Source organism: Caretta caretta, chromosome 19 (assembly GCF_965140235.1).
Source record: "Caretta caretta isolate rCarCar2 chromosome 19, rCarCar1.hap1, whole genome shotgun sequence".
In the NCBI taxonomy this organism is placed as follows: Eukaryota; Metazoa; Chordata; order Testudines; family Cheloniidae; genus Caretta; species Caretta caretta.
The window spans coordinates 3842259-3862167 of record NC_134224.1 but is presented as its reverse complement, the minus strand read 5'-3'; the positions used below and the strand labels follow the sequence as shown (position 1 = coordinate 3862167).

The 19909-nt window shown below is 51.3% G+C and overlaps 2 protein-coding genes across 6 annotated transcripts in view; both read right to left on the bottom strand.

The window, feature by feature from the left end:
• The window catches only part of LOC125624889 (uncharacterized), a 36667-nt gene that overhangs the window by 1223 nt on the left and 15535 nt on the right, over positions 1-19909 (bottom strand). The window contains exons 5-6 of the mRNA XM_075121396.1: positions 1439-1491; positions 659-697 (exon numbers count right to left, since the gene is read on the bottom strand). Coding sequence (XP_074977497.1) covers positions 659-697; positions 1439-1491 — 92 coding nt within the window. The remainder of the gene's footprint in view (positions 1-658; positions 698-1438; positions 1492-19909) is intronic.
• On the bottom strand, positions 7067-19814 carry LOC125624887 (uncharacterized). 5 transcript variants are annotated; one of them, XM_075121391.1, is made up of 6 exons: positions 19403-19814; positions 14632-14790; positions 11608-11658; positions 10592-10663; positions 8497-8586; positions 7067-7401 (listed from the first exon to the last, which is right to left on the bottom strand). In XM_075121391.1, exons 1-6 carry the CDS (start codon positions 19608-19610, stop codon positions 7304-7306), a joined length of 678 nt encoding a protein of 225 aa, XP_074977492.1. In that variant the 5' UTR covers positions 19611-19814; the 3' UTR covers positions 7067-7303. The 5 variants fall into 5 exon arrangements, with proteins under 5 accessions (XP_074977492.1, XP_074977491.1, XP_074977493.1 ...); XM_075121390.1 differs by having other exon boundaries at positions 14593-14790; positions 19403-19745; XM_075121392.1 differs by having other exon boundaries at positions 14593-14790; positions 18247-19517.

Below are 19909 nucleotides of genomic sequence, written 5' to 3'. Positions count from 1 at the left end.
CCCCCCAGCTCCTCTCCTGGGTGGTCCAATGGATCGTGTGGTTAGCAACCAGGGAGGGCAACAGGGTCAGAGTGATATGAGAACCGCTCCCTGAACTGAACTTTAGCTAATCTGCAAAGCAAGCCCTAGCAGGGTGCACAAGTGGAGCTCAGAAGCAGCATCTTGCCTTCCTATCTCTGCTCAGCAGAGTGCATTGATGCTACAGGCCTTGCCGTACCCCTCTGGGGCCGGTTGCCCCTGGAAGGACAGCACCAGGGCAATAGCTGGGGATGGAACTGTCACCAAGGGCACGTACTGTATAAGGAAGGCCTAGGCCTGGTATAGCCCAGTGGGTACAGGCTCTCCATTTTCACACCAGCAAAATGAACGGTGGGCTTGCAGGGTTTCAAAGGTATTGTCTCCAGCCCCTGACCCTGCTCCCACAGCGACCCTGCAGCCTCATGTGGGCTGGGGAAGAAGTCAAGCCGACAGGCAGAGTTCTTGTTCCCCACCAGTCTATAACATTGGATGCCTGACTCTCCTGAGGTTCATTCGCACTAGGAGGGATCCCTGCACTGCTGGGGCAGCTGGTGAGCCAGGAGAGTCCCGGGCCGAATAAGTCTTTGATAAGTACAGATGTCAAGTGTCAACCAGCCAGTGCCAGGGGTTAGCCCCTTACCTGCTCCAATTCCTGCTCCAACCAAAGTAACAAGACTGTCTAGGGAATGAGAATCTGATGTTAGTGACCCAGCAAAGACATTCACGTGCTATAAACATGTAATCATGCAAAGCTGGGGAGGTCGGTGCCATTAGTGAGCACCAGGATTTTTTTTTATTTGAACCTCTGTATCTAAAGCAGCTGGAGGGCCTGTTTCCAATGTGAAGTGTTTGATAAGGAGAGTGATGCCTCCTCAGCCTGGGGAATTACCTGATGGGTTCCCTGTCTCTGTCAAGCAGCATCTCACTGGCCAGGAGGCTGCAGCCAAGGCCGGGGAAGCCATGAAGAGCCTCAGCCCAATGTAACCGAGGCTCAGCATAGCAGAAAAAGAGGGAAGGGATTTGGGGATGCTCCAGTCTGTTGCAAAAGGAACATTTAAAAAAGAAGAACTGAAGTGGCTCTGAAGTCTCCACCCCATCCTGGCCCCAGCCCGGCCGCCCATGGGAGCAGGGCCACTCAGGAGGCTGTTTGCCCTGTGGTGGTGATGAGCCTCAGTCTGGCCAGCGCCAGGTAGAAGGAACCCAGCCAGTGGGGCTAGTTCTGAATTGTTCTCTTCACTACACGGGCAGACACTTCCTCACGCACGCGCCACTGCAGGAAGGGAGCACTGGGGCTGCACTGGAAGTGTCCAGGGCCTCCCCCTGTTCTGGGTTTCAAGGGGTGGCTGGCTGCTAGCACAGCGTGGTGACTCCGTCGGGGGGCAATTCTTGTTCAAGGCACAGGTAAATAAAAGGCTCTTACCAAGCATGTTTGCTGCGTGTGGCTCTGAGTCTGTCACCTGGGTATCGTTGGCCCTGCACAGAAAGTGGGAAGTGCAGTTAGTCCGGTTCTGAGCATCCTCCCAAATGCAGCCCCTGGGGGCCAGTGCCACGGGTGTGGGGCTACACCACTGGCCGCACAAGCCAGCACACGTGTACTTGCTGGTGTTTGTACATGCCCCAGTGTCACTAACTAGCCCTCAGCTTCTTACCCACATGCAGCCTGAGCTAGTGTCCAGGGGTAACCCATTCTCGCAGCAGGTCTGCAAGATGTCTCGCCAAACCCCATCGCCCACCTAGCCAACCCCAGCGCTCGGCTCTCGTGCATGCTTAGCACCCCTCCGATTGCACGTGGGGGTTGCGTGGCTCTGTGCTACCACCCATCCAGCCTCGCTCCCTGCCCAGACTGTCCCCACCCATGCAGGACCTCCCTGCGCCATGCGAAGGGGGTTGTCTCTCACCCCTTTCATTCTTGGGCAGATTGTAGTTTAAATTCTTGCTGAACATTTCCCCTCCGGCTGGGGGTGCAAGCTCTGGGGCTGGGAATGAGGAGTTTGGGGTGTAGGAGGGTGCTCTGGGCTGGGACCGAGGGGTTTGGAGGGCGGGAGGGGGATTGTGTCAGGGGGTTGGGCTGTGGGAAGGGGTGCAGGCTCTGGGTAGGGCTGGGGATGAAAGGTTTGGAGTGCAGGAGGGTGCGTTGGGCTGGGATTGAGGGGTTCGGAGGGCGGGAGGGGAATCAAGGCCGGGGCAGGGGGTTGGAGTGTGGAGAGAGGCTCAGGGGTGCAGGCTCTGGGTGGCACTTACCTCAAGAAGTTCCTGGAAGCAGCGGCATGTCCCTTCTCCAGCTCCTATGCAGAGACATGGCCAGGTGGCTCTGCACGCTGCCCCATCCACAGGCACTGCCCCTGCAGCTCCCGTTGGAGCGCTGGAGGGGGGCCATTGGAGTGCATAGGAGCCAGAGGGGGGCCATGCCGCGGCTTCTGGGAGCCTCGTGGAGCAGCCCCGACTCTGCTCCCCGATTGAAGTGCTGGAGCGGAGCAAGCCCCAGACCCCGCTCCCTAGGGGGAGCTCGAGGGCCGGCTTAAAACGGCTGACGGATTTGGCCCGCGGGCCATAGGTTGCCCACCCATGCCCTAACTGCCCTGCAATTTTGTTGTACGAGCCTCCTCCATCCCTGCTCTCCCCCCGCTATACATTAGTGAGAGCCTCAAAGGAAACAGCTTTCAGAGCCACCTGCCTTGAACCCTTCCAGAATATTTTTTAAAACTGTTGTTCACTGTCCCCACCTGGTTCCAGAAGATTGTCTGAGACCGACTCAAATGCATCCACTAAGAATCTCAAAGCTCTCTGCAGAAAAGTTAGACTCGGGGGGCTTTTCAAGGGGTACTCACTTGAAATTTGGCCCACAATCAAAGACAACCCTTCCCTTCTCCCTGCCCCCCCCTCCAAAAAAACAACCACCCAACCCAAACCTCACAATTCAAGAGCATTAGAGAAGTTTGCATAATCACTGATAACAAGCAGGTGAAAGAGGAGCCCTAGGTTTCAATTTCCCAGCCCAAGCTGCGAGAAATGAAAAGGAGAAACGAAAGTAAAAGCAAACTCGGACTTAAAAAATACAGTAGAACCTCAGAGTTCCGAACTGCCGGGAATGGAGATTGTGCCTAAAGCTGAAATGTTCGTATCGCTGAACTAAACGTTATGGCTGGTCTTTCAAAAGTTTACAACTGAACATTGACTTAATACAGCTTTGAAACTTCACAATGCAGAAGAGAATTGCTGCTTTTAACCATCTCAATTTAAATGAAACAAGCACAGAAAGAGTTTCCTGAGCTTGTCAAATCTTTTTCTTTTAAACTTTCCCTTTTTTTTTAGTAGTTTACATGTAACACGGCACTGTGCTGTACTTGCTTTCGTTTGTCTCTGCTGCTGCCTGATTCTGGTTCCAAATGAGGTGTGTGGCTGACTGGTCAGCTCCTAACTCGGAGTTTCTACTGTACTAGGTTTCTTAATTAGAAGTGTGGCTACGCACGGGAAAGAAATCAGATTAAAAAGGCTCTTGCTAATGGGGAAGTTACTTGGTTGGAAGCCATCTTTCCACATCTGTTGTAAATATCGTCTGCTCCAGGGAGAGCCTCACAGAGATAAGGTTGGCAGAATTACATTTTTTAAAATAAATTAACAGATACTGTTGTCTTTAAAAATGTGTCTATTTAAATGGTCACAGTGTGGGGTTTAAGCATTTTTATAGATTTAAATTTTCACCGTTGCAGGAAATTATAGGGGATGGGCAGGCAATGGGGTAAGGGTGTGTGTGAATAATTATTTAATGGCAGAAGACCTTGTTATTCAAAAAGTTAAAGCCTTATAACCTTTACGATGAATTGTCAACATCACATATCCAAATATCCAAAGTAAATAAATATCCTTCATTCAAACTCTAAGTTCTCTAGCAGCATTTGTCTTACTTTGCCTATCCATAAACTTCAATTATTGGAAATATTCTTTTGTGGGTGTGTGTGTATGCAGCAATCCACGTTTACCAATAAAAATCTAACCTTTGCAACCCTAATCAGAAGGTACCTGAAGCCCAGGCAAAGTTAAAAATGTTACTTATGTTATGGGGGGGGGAAGTAAAATTTATGGCGCTGCAGGTTCCTGTCATTTTCAATGTGTTTGTTTTTAGCACCATTGCAAGGTAAAATTCTCTTATCAACAGAGCAGCAACTTACCTTCAGCCTTGGGGCAGAATGGTCCACCCTCTGAGGGATATCGCTATATATAGGGAGCGCTGGACCCAGCTATATACAGTAAACCAGCTCTTGCGTGGGTATGTCTAGACCACAGGACACGCAGCCCACCCCAAAGGCAGGGAAAATGCCAGGGTCCGCTCGCTCCCTTTTAAACACAGGATTAGGGAGGATTCGCTTTTGAGCAGCCAAAGTGTGCTCAACCCCCCCTCCCTGCCCCCAACCCTAGCCCCTGCAATTCAGAGCCAGATGGCACCTGCTTTTAGGTACGCCGATCATTTCCTCCCCCTCCCCCCGCTTTCCTTACACTTCAGCCCTGGAGGGAGAGTCTAACGCAGTGCTCTCAAACTTTTTTTACTGGTGACCCCTTTCACATAGCAAGCCTCTGAGTGCGACCCCCCTTATGAATTAAAAACACTTGTTTATGTATTTAACACCATTATAAATGCTGGAGACAAAGTGGAGTTTGGGGTGGAGGCTGACAGCTCGTGACCCCCCCATGCAATAACCTCGCAATCCCCTGAGGGGTCCAGACCCCCAATTTGAGAACCCCTGGTCTAATGCTTGTCCAGCCCGTGTGCAGCATGGTGGCTTGTTTTGGTGGGGAGGGGGGTTTGGGGTTTTTTGAAATATGAACACACCTACTGACTAGGGCTGGCCAGAAAACATTTCCACTTCATAACTAGCATAAGACCCTTCCTGAGCATGTGTGTGTTCCCGAACAACCCTGGGGTCAGGGCGCTCACCTGTTCGTCTGCTCGGAATGAGGCACGGCAGGACCTGGAAGCCAGGACTCCCACAGCCCAGGGGAGGTGTCAAACCAGTGGGCTATCGGCAATCCCAAGAGCGTTCTCTTTGGCAGAGCAGAAGTTCCCCCCTGAACTGAGTAACCTGCCCAGCAGAAGGTTTGTTTTTGACCAACCGGCATTTTTCAATTGGAAACCATTTTGTTGAAAGTTTCCGGTCCTGCTCTACTGCTCATGGGTCTGCCTGCCTGACAAACGTTATCCAAAGGAGGCCCAGAGCAAACCCCATTCCGGTTCTGCCTCTTTATTTATTTTTGCTGCTTTCTGGTGGATAACCAAGGGCCTGAAACCCTTTTCAAAAGATTATTCTATGTTGGTGTGACTCCTGCCTGGCCTCACGGGGAGAGGTTTGATGAGATTTCCTTCGTTGGTTTGCAAGTTGACTGGAGATCCTCAAGAGAAATGCAGCAGAATTAAAACAGAAACTTTCCCGAGTTTCCCTGAATAGTTGTGTTCCCCCCCCTTCCCCTGACAGGAAAAGGGGCTCTTTGTAAAAAGGCAGGTTAGTGGCTTGGCAGCTCTGGATTGGAAGCTGTCCTCACATAGCAGGCCCTCTGCCCACAGGGCTGGGCTGGAGGGAGAGGGAAGCTCAGTCTGAGGTCCAGTCAGCCCTTTGTTTCTCTGCTGCAACTACCCCCAAAGGGTAGGGATAGGAGCAAGTTAAATGAGGTTGCGGGATGCAGGGAATTGTCCACTGGGATCTACACTGAAACCAAAACTCACTGTATATTGGGCACTAAAGCCAGACAAAGGCAAGGCACTAGCATTGAGAGGCTGAGCCAGGCGCTTCTTCCTCGGGAGTTACAGCACAGACAGCTGCTTTACTGCGCAGCAACGTGCCAGTGTAGACAGGGCCCCACCAGCGTAACAGCATTCGCTCCTCACCGGCTTTGGATGGGATGCCTTGGGCATCCTCACGAGCAGCTGCTGCCGCGGGCGGCATTCTGCCCTCAGTGGCACCTGGGCAGCCGTCCGTCTTCAGCGGGTTTCCTATAGGCAACTGTTTGGAGCTCAGTAAGCAAGCCTGTGGACGATGCACAAGGTGGAAATGGAATCTAGCTCCTTCTCCCATTGCTGCGTGGGGCTGTCGGACGAGTGGGAATGAAGCCAAAACGAAGCAAGTGGCGGTGGCTGGTCATTGACACCACTTCCCCGTGTGCAAGGATCCACTTCCACGTCGTTCAGCACTGAAGTCATTGTAACTATACCATTTCTTTTGCCAAGTTGGGCAGCTGCAGGAGGGAACCCACAGTTTGTGCTTCCGAGGAAGGGTTCTCTCGTCAGCCAAGATAAACGCAGCTGGCAAGGGCTGCTTACATCGCAGAACTAACTTCTGCCTTCGAATCAGATCTCTTCTCCACGGGGCTAGTGCGTCTCTTCTCTCATGCCAATGCCCAAGAAGCTAGAGGCTTCTGGCTCAGCCAGTTAGGGTGCCCAGACAGCAAGTGTGAAAAATCAGGACGGGGTTGGGGGGTAATAGGTGCCTATATCAGACAAAGCCTCAAATATCGGGACTGTCCCTATAAAATCAGGACATCTACAGCCAGTCTAACAGGGGCTGGGAGCAGGTTTCAGGCACTCAGATTGATTTGATCTTCGCAGGCTACTGACAAGAACAGTGTTATCAGCATTTCAGAAGGAGGGTTAAATAGCTGACTCAATTGCAGCCAGAGAGTAAAATTGATAGCAAGTCCTAAACCCAGGAGGGCGACTGAAGGCCTGGCTGAGAGCGAGGCATAGGGCTAGCTAGAGATTGTGTTGTCACTTAGCCTGGGCAGGTGGGATTGGCAGCATCCACACTCAGGAGCAGACAATGCGTCTGGTGTGAGATTTCTCTATTCAGCCTATTGTGTCTTCTCAAAAACCCCACAGGGGACAGGCCTATGTGCGCTTCAGGGAAAAGATACAGGGAGGATCAGCTGATACAGCAATCTGCCACCCAGGCAGGATTGGACACAGAATTCACTCCATAAGCATCTCGCTTGGAGAGGCTTTCACAACCTCTGATGCTCCCAAGGGTTTTGACTCTCCCCACATCAATTTCAAACCAACAAGTTTGTCCATTTAAAACCAGCTTTATTGTTTTCACACCCCCCTCCCGCACCATAATCAGAGCAGCTCAACAACGGTCAAAGAGAAGGCAGAACAAGTGACACCTTTGCAGTAGCTTTTCCCAGGCAACAACGAAGTAACTGCCACACCCCACATGCTGTTCTGGCCCAGCTTTGCAGTTTAAGGGTTTCCAGGACTGGTCAGTGTCTACTTCTGAGGCCAGCAGGGCTTGCACGGCTTTCATTCATTCTTAGAGAACCAGGAGCCAACAGCTGCACCTACAGATCTGAGTACAGTGCCCAGCCCAACTTTAGCACCTACTGAGAGTCCTACAGCGCCTGCAAAGAATCAGAGGAACAGCTAGTCAGTATCACTACATTGCACTAGTCCGTTGACTCTCTTAGAGGAGTGACGTCTGCTCTTAGTAGTGTAAATCCAGAGAGACTCCAGAGATCAGTGGAGTCACTCTGGACTTGCACGAGCATAACTGAGAATAGAATCTAGCCCAGAGTCACTAGCTAACCCCTGCCGCTGGCCTCTGCGGATAAGGGATAGACTGCCAGTGAAATCTGAGAATTAACCCTTAATGCTTTCTGCACTGACATAATGGACTCTGCTATTTTAAGGCTGCTGGCTGCAGTCTTCTTTCTTACCAAGAGCTGCAAGACACTTGTGGGTTGAACACCTGTTGATCTGTGCACCTCTGCCTTGGCTCACTTGCATCATCCATTATTGGATGAGTCCCTGATCAGAGGTACGGTGAACCCAATACTGTATTTATTCCTAACCTGCCAGGGTTTTAGCTCTCATCTCTCCCCCTCACAACTCCTTCCTAGAGGAAATAAATCCTTTGAGCGTCTAAACCCAAACATGTGGGTTAGTTCTTGTTCCTGCAGTGAGCTGAGCATGCACCCCAGTGCAATAGCTCATGCAATGCTGGGACACGTACAGCATCCTTGCCTCAATTTCTGATGGCTTGAGCTGTGGATTCAAGGAAGCACCTCCCTCCCATCCCACCCCCATGGTAATCGGGACCTACACCTTTAGATGCAAATGCTGGAAGGCACAGAGCACCAGGGACTGGCCTGACAGTTTAACCGAAGTTAAAAAGCTATACTTGGTAAGATACTGAATACACAACATGATTAATGCTACTTATTTCGATGAGGTCAGGCCTAAGCTAGCCAGACCACCACCATCACCAGCATACTGTTGAATGCATGCAGCGCTGCCCCTGCAGGTCACATTTGCAAGGTCAGTTAGCAACACATTTGGTCAAACAATATAGAGACGTTGCTCTTCCTTCTAAAGGAAAATCAGAGCTTGTCTGGAAGTGGCAGGATCACTTTTCCATGGTGAGTTCTTCGCAAGGCAGGAGAGCACTGGACATGTGTCTGAATGAGGCATCACCTCCTGATGCCCCGTAGGCTTACCAGCTGATTGCAGGGCTGCCACAAGACTCCCAGCAGCCACTCCTCCTCCATTGGCTATGGCCGCTGCTGACATCATCTTGGCAGCAAGGGCTTAAGCTTGGCAGCAAGGGCATTAAGCTTGGCTTAATGGTGAAATCTTAGCAGATCTTAAACATAAAAAAGAAGCTTACAAGAAGTGGAAGGTTGGACATATGACCAGGGAAGAGTATAAAAATATTGCTCGGGCATGTAGGAATGTTATCAGGAGGGCCAAATCGCACCTGGAGCTGCAGCTAGCCAGAGATGTCAAGAGTAACAAGAAGGGTTTCTTCAGGTATGTTGGCAACAAGAAGAAAGCCAAGGAATGTGTGGGCCCCTTACTGAATGAGGGAGGCAAACTAGTGACAGAGGATGTGGAAAAAGCTAATGTACTCAATGCTTTTTTTGCCTCTGTTTTCACTAACAAGGTCAGCTCCCAGACTGCTACGCTGGGCATCACAAAATGGGGAAGAGATGGACAGCCCTCTGTGGAGATAGAGGTGGTTAGGGACTATTTAGAAAAGCTGGACGTGCACAAGTCCATGGGGCCGGACGAGTTGCATCCGAGAGTGCTGAAGGAACTGGCGGCTGTGATTGCAGAGCCATTGGCCATTATCTTTGAAAACTCGTGGCGAACCGGGGAAGTCCCGGATGACTGGAAAAAGGCTAATGTAGTGCCAATCTTTAAAAAAGGGAAGAAGGAGGATCCTGGGAACTACAGGCCAGTCAGCCTCACTTCAGTCCCTGGAAAAATCATGGAGCAGGTCCTCAAAGAATCAATCCTGAAGCACTTGCATGAGAGGAAAGTGATCAGGAACAGCCAGCATGGATTCACCAAGGGAAGGTCATGCCTGACTAATCTAATCGCCTTCTATGATGAGATTACTGGTTCTGTGGATGAAGGGAAAGCAGTGGATGTATTGTTTCTTGACTTTAGCAAAGCTTTTGACACGGTCTCCCACAGTATTCTTGTCAGCAAGTTAAGGAAGTATGGGCTGGATGAATGGACTATAAGGTGGATAGAAAGTTGGCTAGATTGTCGGGCTCAACGGGTAGTTATCAATGGCTCCATGTCTAGTTGGCAGCCGGTATCAAGTGGAGTGCCCCAAGGGTCGGTCCTGGGGCCGGTTTTATTCAATATCTTCATAAATGATCTGGAGGATGGTGTGGATTGCACTCTCAGCAAATTTGCGGATGATACTAAACTGGGAGGAGTGGTAGATACGCTGGAGGGGAGGGATAGGATACAGAAGGACCTAGACAAATTGGAGGATTGGGCCAAAAGAAATCTGATGAGGTTCAATAAGGATAAGTGCAGGGTCCTGCACTTAGGACGGAAGAACCCAATGCACAGCTACAGACTAGGGACCGAATGGCTAGGCAGCAGTTCTGCGGAAAAGGACCTAGGGGTGACAGTGGACGAGAAGCTGGATATGAGTCAGCAGTGTGCCCTTGTTGCCAAGAAGGCCAATGGCATTTTGGGATGTATAAGTAGGGGCATAGCGAGCAGATCGAGGGACGTGATCGTTCCCCTCTATTCGACATTGGTGAGGCCTCATCTGGAGTACTGTGTCCAGTTTTGGGCCCCACACTTCAAGAAGGATGTGGATAAATTGGAGAGAGTCCAGCGAAGGGCAACAAAAATGATTAGGGGTCTGGAACACATGAGTTATGAGGAGAGGCTGAGGGAGCTGGGATTGTTTAGCCTGCAGAAGAGAAGAATGAGGGGGGATTTGATAGCTGCTTTCAACTACCTGAAAGGGGGTTCCAAAGAGGATGGCTCTAGACTGTTCTCAATGGTATCAGATGACAGAACGAGGAGTAATGGTCTCAAGCTGCAGTGGGGGAGGTTTAGATTGGATATTAGGAAAAACTTTTTCACTAAGAGGGTGGTGAAACACTGGAATGCGTTACCTAGGGAGGTGGTAGAATCTCCTTCCTTAGAGATTTTTAAGGTCAGGCTTGACAAAGCCCTGGCTGGGATGATTTAACTGGGAATTGGTCCTGCTTTGAGCAGGGGGTTGGACTAGATGACCTTCTGGGGTCCCTTCCAACCCTTATATTCTATGATTCTATGACCCAGCTGCAATGCCTGCTCCAGTAAAGCCTGCTGCCCAGATTGCTACTGGGGCCCCAATGACTGCAACTCCTGCATTAGAGACACTGCAGTGTTAAGCACAGCATCGGCTGTTAGGCCAGGTCTATGCTACATATTTACAATCAGTGTAACTACATCCCCTAGGGGTGTGAAAAATTCACACCCTGAGCAACGTAGTTCTACTGACCTAGCCCCCCAGTGTAGACAGCCAGGGCCGCATTAGACTTGCTAGGGCCCCAGGCAGAAGCGAAGGAGCTGAAGCCCGAGTTCTGCCATGTGGGGATGAAGTTACCCGATCATGTAACTTAGCTTTGCGGGGGCCCCTGTGGCGTGGGGCCCCAGGCAACTGCCCTGCTTGCTGCCCCCTAACGCCAGCTCTGCAGACAGCACTATGTCAAGAGGGGAGCGTCTCCCATCGACACAGCTCCTGCCTCTGGCAGAGGCGGATGAACACGGCGATGGGAGCAGCTCTCCCGTCGGTGTAGTAGCACCTTCACGAAAGTGCTACAGCAGCACCGGTGTACGTGTCGACAAGCCCTTCGACTGGCTCCAGCCAGAAGAACGTCCGTGAACCAGCTCCCACCCACAGCTCCCACAGAGCTGCATGCCCTGACCTAGACTGCCAGGAAGGGCTACAGGGAGAGTCATCCCAGGCAAGGCAGATCATTGGAACAACCAGGGCTAGGACACCCCATGCCTGGAGGGCCGTCCAGTTCTGCAAAATAGGCTCAGCCCCCCGTGGGCACACACACGAGTTCAAATGCAGATTTCTGCTCCCCAGGCCAGTGACCCCATTCTTCCTCTGGAGCCGCTGCCGACTCACTGGGACACAGTCAAGCAGCCAATGAGGTGTCCCTGCTCCCTACAGGCCAGCATGTTCACTCATCTGGAGTCTCTTTGCCACCACTCAGCATGACACCTGCACTGTCTGCAGGGGGAGAAGCTGTGCCACAAAAAACTCTGGATGAATTAAGTGCTTTGAATTAGCCCCTTACCTACTCCGACAGTTGCCCCGATTGCTGCTTTCATGGCTTTGCTGCTGGACTCTAGGGAAAGAGAAGATTGGCATCACTACAATGAGATCAGCAAATTTTAAACACATAGACATGGAGGAGGAAGCCAGCTCCTGGTGCAGACACCTCCATGGTCCAGGCTTGTTTCTAAATCGCTGTCTACATTTGCTGGATTTTGCTCTGCTGCAATGATCAGTAAGTACTTCCACACAAAGCAGGCACTTGCCAACAGGACACATTTACCCAGCAGATCCACTTTCTGAAGGGTTCCTTTGTCCTCTTCATTCAGGAAGGTCTCTCACCAGCCCAGAGGAGGAGACTGGAGCAGCAGGAGAGAGAAGATTGTACTGCACTGGCATTCCAGAAATGGTGGTCCAGGTAAGAGCAGCGGAGAGAAGAGGCAGAGCGTTTCAGATGCTACAGAAAATACATTACCAGTAGCACTGGATACTAACCCACACTGAGCACACGCTTCATGAACTTCACTCGGAGCGGAGGCCCTCTGTCCTTACACACGTAAAGCAGATTTGCCTCAGTATTGTTTGCTCTGAGGGGTGAAGTAATCATCCACTTAGACCAGCTTAGAATATTTTTATTTCCAGCTGTCCCAACAAATTTGGGGGGCGGGATAGCTCAGTGGTTTGAGCATTGGCCTGCTAAACCCAGGGTTGTGAGTTCAATCCTTGAGGGGGCCATTTAGGGATCTGGGGCAAAAATTGGGGATTGGTCCTGCTTTGAGCAGGGGGTTGGACTAGATGACCTCCTGAGGTCCCTTCCAACCCTGATATTCTATGACATTCACCCCACCACTGGTTTCTGCTGTGGAAGTGTGTCTACTCTACAGAGCTGCCTTGATTGACCCTATCTCAGCAAACTTCTCCTGATTCAGGCTAACATGCGACAGCATGACCTTGCCATAAGTCAACAAGTGTGTGCTGCTGCGGTGGGCTGTGACTCCCTGTGTCCGCACTAACACTGCATCCGGTTGTGTTACACGAAGGCTTCTGGGAACGTGTCCCAGGGTTCACAGCATCACTACAAACTGCACCACTCTCCCTAGGCATCATGGGAGAACTCTGCTCCCTGCCAGGGCGGATCTGAGACTGCAAAGATCTAAAACCTGGAAACTCCCACAGTCCATCTCGTTCCAGGAAGCCAGCAGGTGTGGTGGCATGGAGCCCGCACACAGCAGTGACACACACTGCTGCTAGTAGCCGTTTCTATAGAGCTACTGATGTCTTGGCAAGAGAAGCAGGTACAGCAGAAAGCAGCAGTAAGTGTCCCAGCAGCAGCCTTGCCCAGAGAATGGCAAGGTGTGATGTTGACAGGAGAATGTGTCAGCCACATGCAGAGCTTCAGGAGACAACTAAGAAGATAAAGGGGAATGTTTTAGACTGAGTGGGTTCAAGAATCTGAATCTTTACAGGCTACTTTCTACTAGACCTCCAGACCCTGGCAACAAGAGGTGACCTATACTCTCAAATGTTTGCTTTGTATGATGGAGACAATAGTGATTTATAGGTGCTGGGGCAAACGGCTCTGTTTTGGTGCATCTTGTGAACAAACCAGCATAAGAAAGCTCATTAATTGAATACATGCAAAAGCCAATTCCACCCCCCATAAAATGTGAGGTCTTCCCAGAGAGGGATGTTTCAAAACCCTTTCTAGTGAGGATTAGCAGCCGGATTGTCATCATCAGTACGCAACAGCACTTGAAACATGCCAGGTAGTTCAGCATGACCAGATGAAAGGGAAGGAGCAGTTTAAATGTTAGTGGTGGTTACTCACTGACAGCAGCCATACGAATGCTCTTGCTGAATTCTGCAAGTCAAGCTCTAGACAGGCACTGGTGCGCTAAATGCAGCTGGCAGACGTTTCAGCCCAAGATTATTTATTTTACAAAATTTTTTAAAAAGCAGCAGATTTGGCATTGCTAAAATGCTGTGCAGATTTGTGTGGCTTTCACAGAATTGTGTGTGTCAAAATTTCAAGAGTCAAAGGTGTTTTGACTTTTTAGTTCCACACAATTTTGTTTGGACATTTCCTTCAAAATTTATTGTTTAAAAATATAAAGAAAACTCAATCAGAACAAAGTGTCTCGTTCACCCCCAAAACAAAAATTTTGCAAATGTTAAATTCACTGATATTTTAAAAACCTCACACTACCTGGATTTTGGCTCAAATCCTTCCCCAAAGCAAAAAAAAAAAAGTTTTTGAATTGCCAGGATACTGAGAAACCCACACGGCTTTCAACACCAAGTGGCATGGAGCATGTGACAGAAACTAGGTGTTTTAATCCGATAGAGGTAGTGAAATTGCACATCAGAATAAGTTCTCTCTTTCCCACCCCTGCACTGGGCTTGAATGCGCGGGGTACCATTAGCACATATGCCTTCCTCGTAGCGGAGAGGGGATGTCATAGGAGCAGGAAGAAGGTGTTGTGCACCAGAGAGGTGTTGCCTCATTCCTGACCTTTGGGCATGCTCCCTTCTGCTGCCTGCGTGGCTAACCTTGGATGCCCACAGTGACATGTGGATACATGATGGGTGCCTGGTTTATGAGCAGAGATTAAATAACTAGCTGTGCACTTTTGAACATGCAAAAATCCTGCACTGCTTTGCTTAGTGTGCTATAAAGAGACAACCCAACTGTGTCTTGCTTATGAGGGGGGCTCATTTCACAACAAGGTACTGTGGTTGAACCGGAGCTCCTTTGCCCTCTGCAGTCTGACTGTTAATGGTTTCTCACCGCACCCCACCCTAACCTACTTCAAATCCATCTGGGGACGTGCATGGTCTAGGGGGAGAGGGTGAAAGCTGGAAGTTACTGCCCACCAGGGAAGCTGTATCTGTCCTTAGTCATTATTGCCACCTCACTGTTCATAGTGTCGCCCCCTCCCACCCCCCACCCCATAACAAGTAATGCCAGTGTACATCACCCATAGGCATAGTCAGCAAGGGGATTTACTGGGCTCTGATTCTGGTTGCTCCTCTGTGTCCGTCTCACCCAGTTCCTCTTGGTCTGGCGCCTGGTCAAACAGCTCCTCTGGCTCCTGAGAAGGATCTCCAGCCGGAGGTGACCTCGTCTCAGGCCAAGGCAGGGCCAAAGCAGCAGATGCTAGTTCAGAACATGGTGATTCACCCACCTTGGCCTCCATCTCTGGATCTGAAATCAGAACTGGCAGCTGAGGGTCGAGGACCTACATGGCCAGCATGACATGGCTGTGAACGTCAGGGCAGGGTCACTTCCTGAGAAATGCTACTTTTAGGGAAACGATGTTAAGTGAATCCAATTTCCCCATAAGAATTAATGTAAATAGCGGGGGTTAGGTTCCAGGGAAAATTTTTTCACCAGACAAAAGACATTATATACACACACACACACACACACACACTGTATATGTTTTAAACAAACAATTGAACACTGTACACAGCAACGATGATTGTGAAGCTCGGTTGAGGTGGTGGAGTCAGAGGGTGGAAGAGGGTGGGATGTTTCCCAGGGAATGCCTTACTGCTAAATGATGAACTAGCACTCAGCTGGGCCCTCAAGGGTTAACACACTGTTGTTACTGTAGCCTCACACTCTACAAGGCAGCACAAATGGAGGGAGGAGACACAACGGACGCATGGCCGTGGCTGCAAACATTCCCTGCGGAAACTGAACGTGATGATGAACCCAGGCTATGCCACTGGAGCGCACCACTCCCTCCACTTTCCAAAGTGACGAGGGGTGCATGTGTGTGTGAGACAGAGACACACACACCAGGTGTGTGTGTGTGAGAGAGAGAGAGATGCACATTGCCCCTTTAAGTACGCTGACCCCACTCTAAGTACACTGCCTTTTTAAGTAGATCAGCAAGTTGAGACAGCAGCTGCTGCCAGCAAGCTCCCTCCCTCCTGAGCCCTGTTGTGTCCTCTCTGCTCTGTAGAGATGGAGTCCAGGAGGGAGAGGGCACCCTGACATTGGCACCCCTCTTTCCCCCCACTCCCTGCACAGCAAGCAGGAGGCTCCAAGGCAGAGGGCAGGAGCAGCAGATGGCAGTGGGGGGAGGGACAGATGAACTGCCGGTAATTGGTAGCCTGCTGGGCGGCTGCCCTCCAGGGAACTTAGGGGAGCAGGGAGCTGAGAGGGGGGCTGCTGGCCCACCCTGGTTCCGAGACCCCCCATCCCAGCCAGCTCACTCCAGGGGGCTGCTCTTCCTGCAAGCAGTGGGCAAAGCCGGCGGCCGCCAAACGACGTTCTACGGGAGCATTGCGCAACGTTAAACGAGCATGTTCCCGAATGGATCGGCGAGGTAACAACGTTCACCGGGACGCGGTTAAGTGAGGAGTTACCGTACAAACATTCTACAGCTTGCCTCGGAGGCCAGGGGTGGAAGTAGAAATAGGGACTTACCGGTACGGGGCTGAGTTGGGGCTGGCTCTGGCCCCCGGAAGGGGCGGGGATGGGGCAGATCAGAGCCAAGGTAAGTGCCCTTCCCCGTCCCCACCGGAGTAGCAGCCGGCAGCCGCTACCGCCCTGGGCCCTTTAAACCGCTGCTGGAGCCCCGGGCTGCCACTGCGACCCCAGGGCTCTGGGGGCTATTTAAAGGGCCTTGGGCTCCAGCCACTGCTGGGAGCCCCAGGCCCTTTAAGTGGCCACCTGGGGAAGCCGGGCCGCCCCAGTACGGCGCAATGGCTCTTGCTGGTACCCCGTACCGGGGCGCACTGGCTTACTTGCACCTCTGTGTGAGGGTCACAATTCGTGGTGCGCGTTCCCCTTAGCGAAAGGGACGTGGAGACAGTTACGACCCATGGCTGAGGGGGGGTCCTGGATCCACACCAGCTTTCTCAGCCCTGAGCAGGAGGAGACTGACACGCAGCCAGGCCAACTTCTGAGTCCCCCGCTCTCACCTGGGGCCCGAGGGGCAGGGGCAGGGTGTGGGAGAGACGAGGAAAGCCGAGGCTAAGGACTGGCACTCTCAGGATCCAGCTCCGTCAGTTCCCACGGAGCGAGGGCGTGATTTCCGGGGCGCACACGCACGCCAGTGCTATTCTCTCAACAGGGCATCGGCACGGCTAAGCCGCCCGCTCGGGCTGCAGGTTGCTAGGGCAGCTCACCTGCACCCCACACCTCCGCCCGCGCGACTCCCTCCCCCAGCTCATTGTCACCATAGTCCTGCCACAAGCGCCATCCGGTTGCAAGGAACCAGGGCTCCGTTGGAAGGGGGCTCTGATCACGCCCCCCCAGCCCTGCTCCTTTCTGCTCTTTTCTCTCCCCACTAAGCGTAGAAAAACATGCCAGGAGCAACCGACGCCTTACGGTTTGACGCCTCAGCGGGACGGCCCAAGAGGAAGGAATGGGCCCCGCTCCCATCCACGGGCGCAAGCGGCCCCGCCTCTGTAGCAGCAGATCCGGGAACGGGCCGCGTTGCTCGTGAGATCGCAACTGCGCAACCAGGGTGGCACTTGGCCCCCTCCCAGCCCTGGGCTCCTGACGCAGCTGGCCTTGGGCCAGGCAGGAACAAGGAGCTTTACGGTGGCCGCAGAAGCTTTTCTCTTCTTTTTCTTTTTTTAATTGCATCGGTTTGACTTCTGCTGCCATTGCGGCCACGGGGAGCTGTCAGCCCCTTCGTGGAGTGACTCCATGTAGGCTTCCCAAGATGAAAAGCTGTGGGTAGATGGCTAGGGACAGGACACCTGCTTCTGGCCCTTTAAAGGGACAGCACGAAGCCATGCCTTTAAGATGAAATTTGCTACCTGCCTGCAGTGCAATCCACATGGAGTAAAAATAACCCTAGACAACCCAGTTACCTCAGGGCAAGTGAAACCCGGACAGCCAGTCCACGCCAAACGCCAGGGGTGGACGGGTGGATGTAGGAGACAGACGTGGTAACAGCACAAGGATCCTTCAGAGATGTCAGGTTTGGCCTCAAGGGTAGACACCTGAGTCTGCTGCAAAACCCAAGCCCACTGGAGAAGTCTGCACAGACCCTACAGCCTTGTGACTGCATTAGCTCCTGCTTCCCAGCCCATCACGGGGGAGAACGCACAGAGGAAGTGGCCCAGCCAGTGCAAGGCAGAACTGGATTCGAACAGCTGTCTCAGGTTTAATAATTAAAGGCAGCATTAGTAGCTTGGGATAAGGAAATCTGCCTGCTTAAAATAAGGGTTAAGAGGTTCCCTTTCACACAAGACAAAAAAAAACCTTGTACAGATACAGACATAAATTTGTTAGTCTCTAAAGTGCCACAAGTCCTCCTGTTCTTTTTACAAGACAGTTAGTTCTCCTTCCATTTCTGTTTAAAATAGTCTCCCTTCCAAACAGACCTGCTCGGAAGATTCCCCAGCCCCAGATAGAATTAGCTAGGCCACTTGATCATTGCAAATTTCACTTACTCACAGAGCAGCCGGGCAGTAAAGAGAAAACACTCCAGCTATAGACAGGGAGCCCAGCACCCAGCTCCAGGGAGTCGGCTTTTATGTGGTTGTCTATGGATAGAGGAATACGCAACCCATCCCAAAGGCAAAGTAACTCATTAGGGAACCCTGCCCATTTAACCTCTCCCATACTTTGCACAGAATTAGCAGGACTTATTTATCATTAATGTCCTTAGCACATAAACCCTCCCGTACCCACCTCAAACTTCTCCCCCCTGTGACCAGATGGTTTAGTCCATATATTTTCTGATCAGGTGTTTAATTCCAAGGCTGGGCACTAGAAAGTGAGTGATTGAGGCGGTAGCTGTCTGCCCCATAAACATGGTGCAAAGGTGGCCTGCAAAGCGAAAAGGACCACGGTGCTTTGTTTTAGTTCTTTATGGTGGATAAAAAGGGCTAAGAGGATTACAAATTCTGCATGGGTTTTTTTAACGTTAGAAATTAAGGTCTTGTTTAGCCTACGTGCAACTGGAGAATGAGTGAAATGGTGACAGTGCAAGAGGGCAACATTTAGCAATCAAGAGAGGAAAAGATTTTGAGTCAGAGTGCTTAAGACTTTGTTTGACGTTAATGCTTTATTTAACTCTATTGCCCATCTTTAAAGATCAGCACCCCCACCTCTTCAGTTAAATGTAGGCTCCAACCCAAGGTCCATCTCGTCCAGTATCTCGTCCAACAGTAACCAGCCCCAGATTCCTCAGAGAAAGGGACAAGAAGCCCTGTAGCAGGCTTCTGTGGGATACTCTGCCCCACAGAAAGTTCTCATCCTAACCCCTAATAGTTAGAGACTGGCTTGAGCCCTGAAGCAGGAGGTTTTTTTTATCAAAACTCTCTGTTTTAGCATTATCTATGTTAGCTCTGTAGATTTCTGTTATCGATATAAACGTCCAGTCCTCCTTTGTGAGGGTTCTGGTCTCAACAATCTCCTGTGGCAGTGAGTTCCACAGTCCAATTAAGTGTTGAATGAAAGACACGAGGCAGTTGCCAGCATATATCCCTGAGAGCCACAGGGAGTCCTCCAGTGATATCATCACAGCCAATCTTGACACGGCTGATATTTCTAAGGTTAAAAATAAAAAGCGGGCAGACGGGGTAGGGGAGAACCCTTTCAGGCCATCTCTATCCACCATCAAGAACTGAAAAAGCGACATAAACCAAACTTTGAAACTCCCTTTGCAGGTCACAGTTAAATTCCTTTAGAGCTTTCCCTGTTTGAAATCCTGGGTAGACCAAGCTCCCAGGTCAAAAGCTGAAGCTAGCCACTAACCCTGATCCTGCACACGCCCCTCAACATAGGTTTAGCTTTTGTAAGGAGTCCCAGAGAAGGGGTCCCTGGGCAAAGGGAGAGATCTTACCACAAACCACTGTCCTCCAATGACTCTGGGAACTCCTGTCTTCTTGCTCCAGGGGACGGCGAACAAGCTGGATCCTATTAAAATACCCTGGTGCCTCCAAGCCGCCCCATTCTCCCACGTCTCGTTCTTCCCAAGCATAGCAGGCATATAAGACACACGTACACAGCATGCCGCACAGGTGCTGTCCATCGCCTGGTGAGGCTGGCATATGCGTCACTGCAGCTGGTTGAAGGGGACCAAATCCAGTTCCAAGTTGATCTGGTTCCTTTTTACCAGCCCCAGGGACACACTCTCTCCAGGGCCCAGTCCCACGTCGGGGCTTCCGTCCCCCCAGACAAGTATGAGCCTGTGGTCTTCCTCCAGTGGCCGGGGTGCAGACCCTGTCCTGAGCCAGTGTCTGCAGGATGTGAGGACCCCAGCCCAAAGATACATACTTCTTAACATTCCATAACGCCGGCTGACTCCCTATGGGCATATGAAGAAGTATGTAGGGTTGGGAGGGAGGGG

Bases quoted from the DNA above. Each gene is read 5' to 3' on its own strand.
- LOC125624887 (XM_075121390.1), bottom strand. From the start codon at position 19,610: ATGCCAGCCTCACCAGGCGATGGACAGCACCTGTGCGGCATGCTGTGT. The intron at 10,664-11,607 runs GTAAGGGGCTAA...TCTCTAATGCAG, and splicing joins CGGGGCAACTGTCGGAGTAG to GAGTTGCAGTCATTGGGGCC. The intron at 7,402-8,496 runs GTAAGCCTACGG...GATTCTTTGCAG, and splicing joins GGCAGCCCTGCAATCAGCTG to GCGCTGTAGGACTCTCAGTA.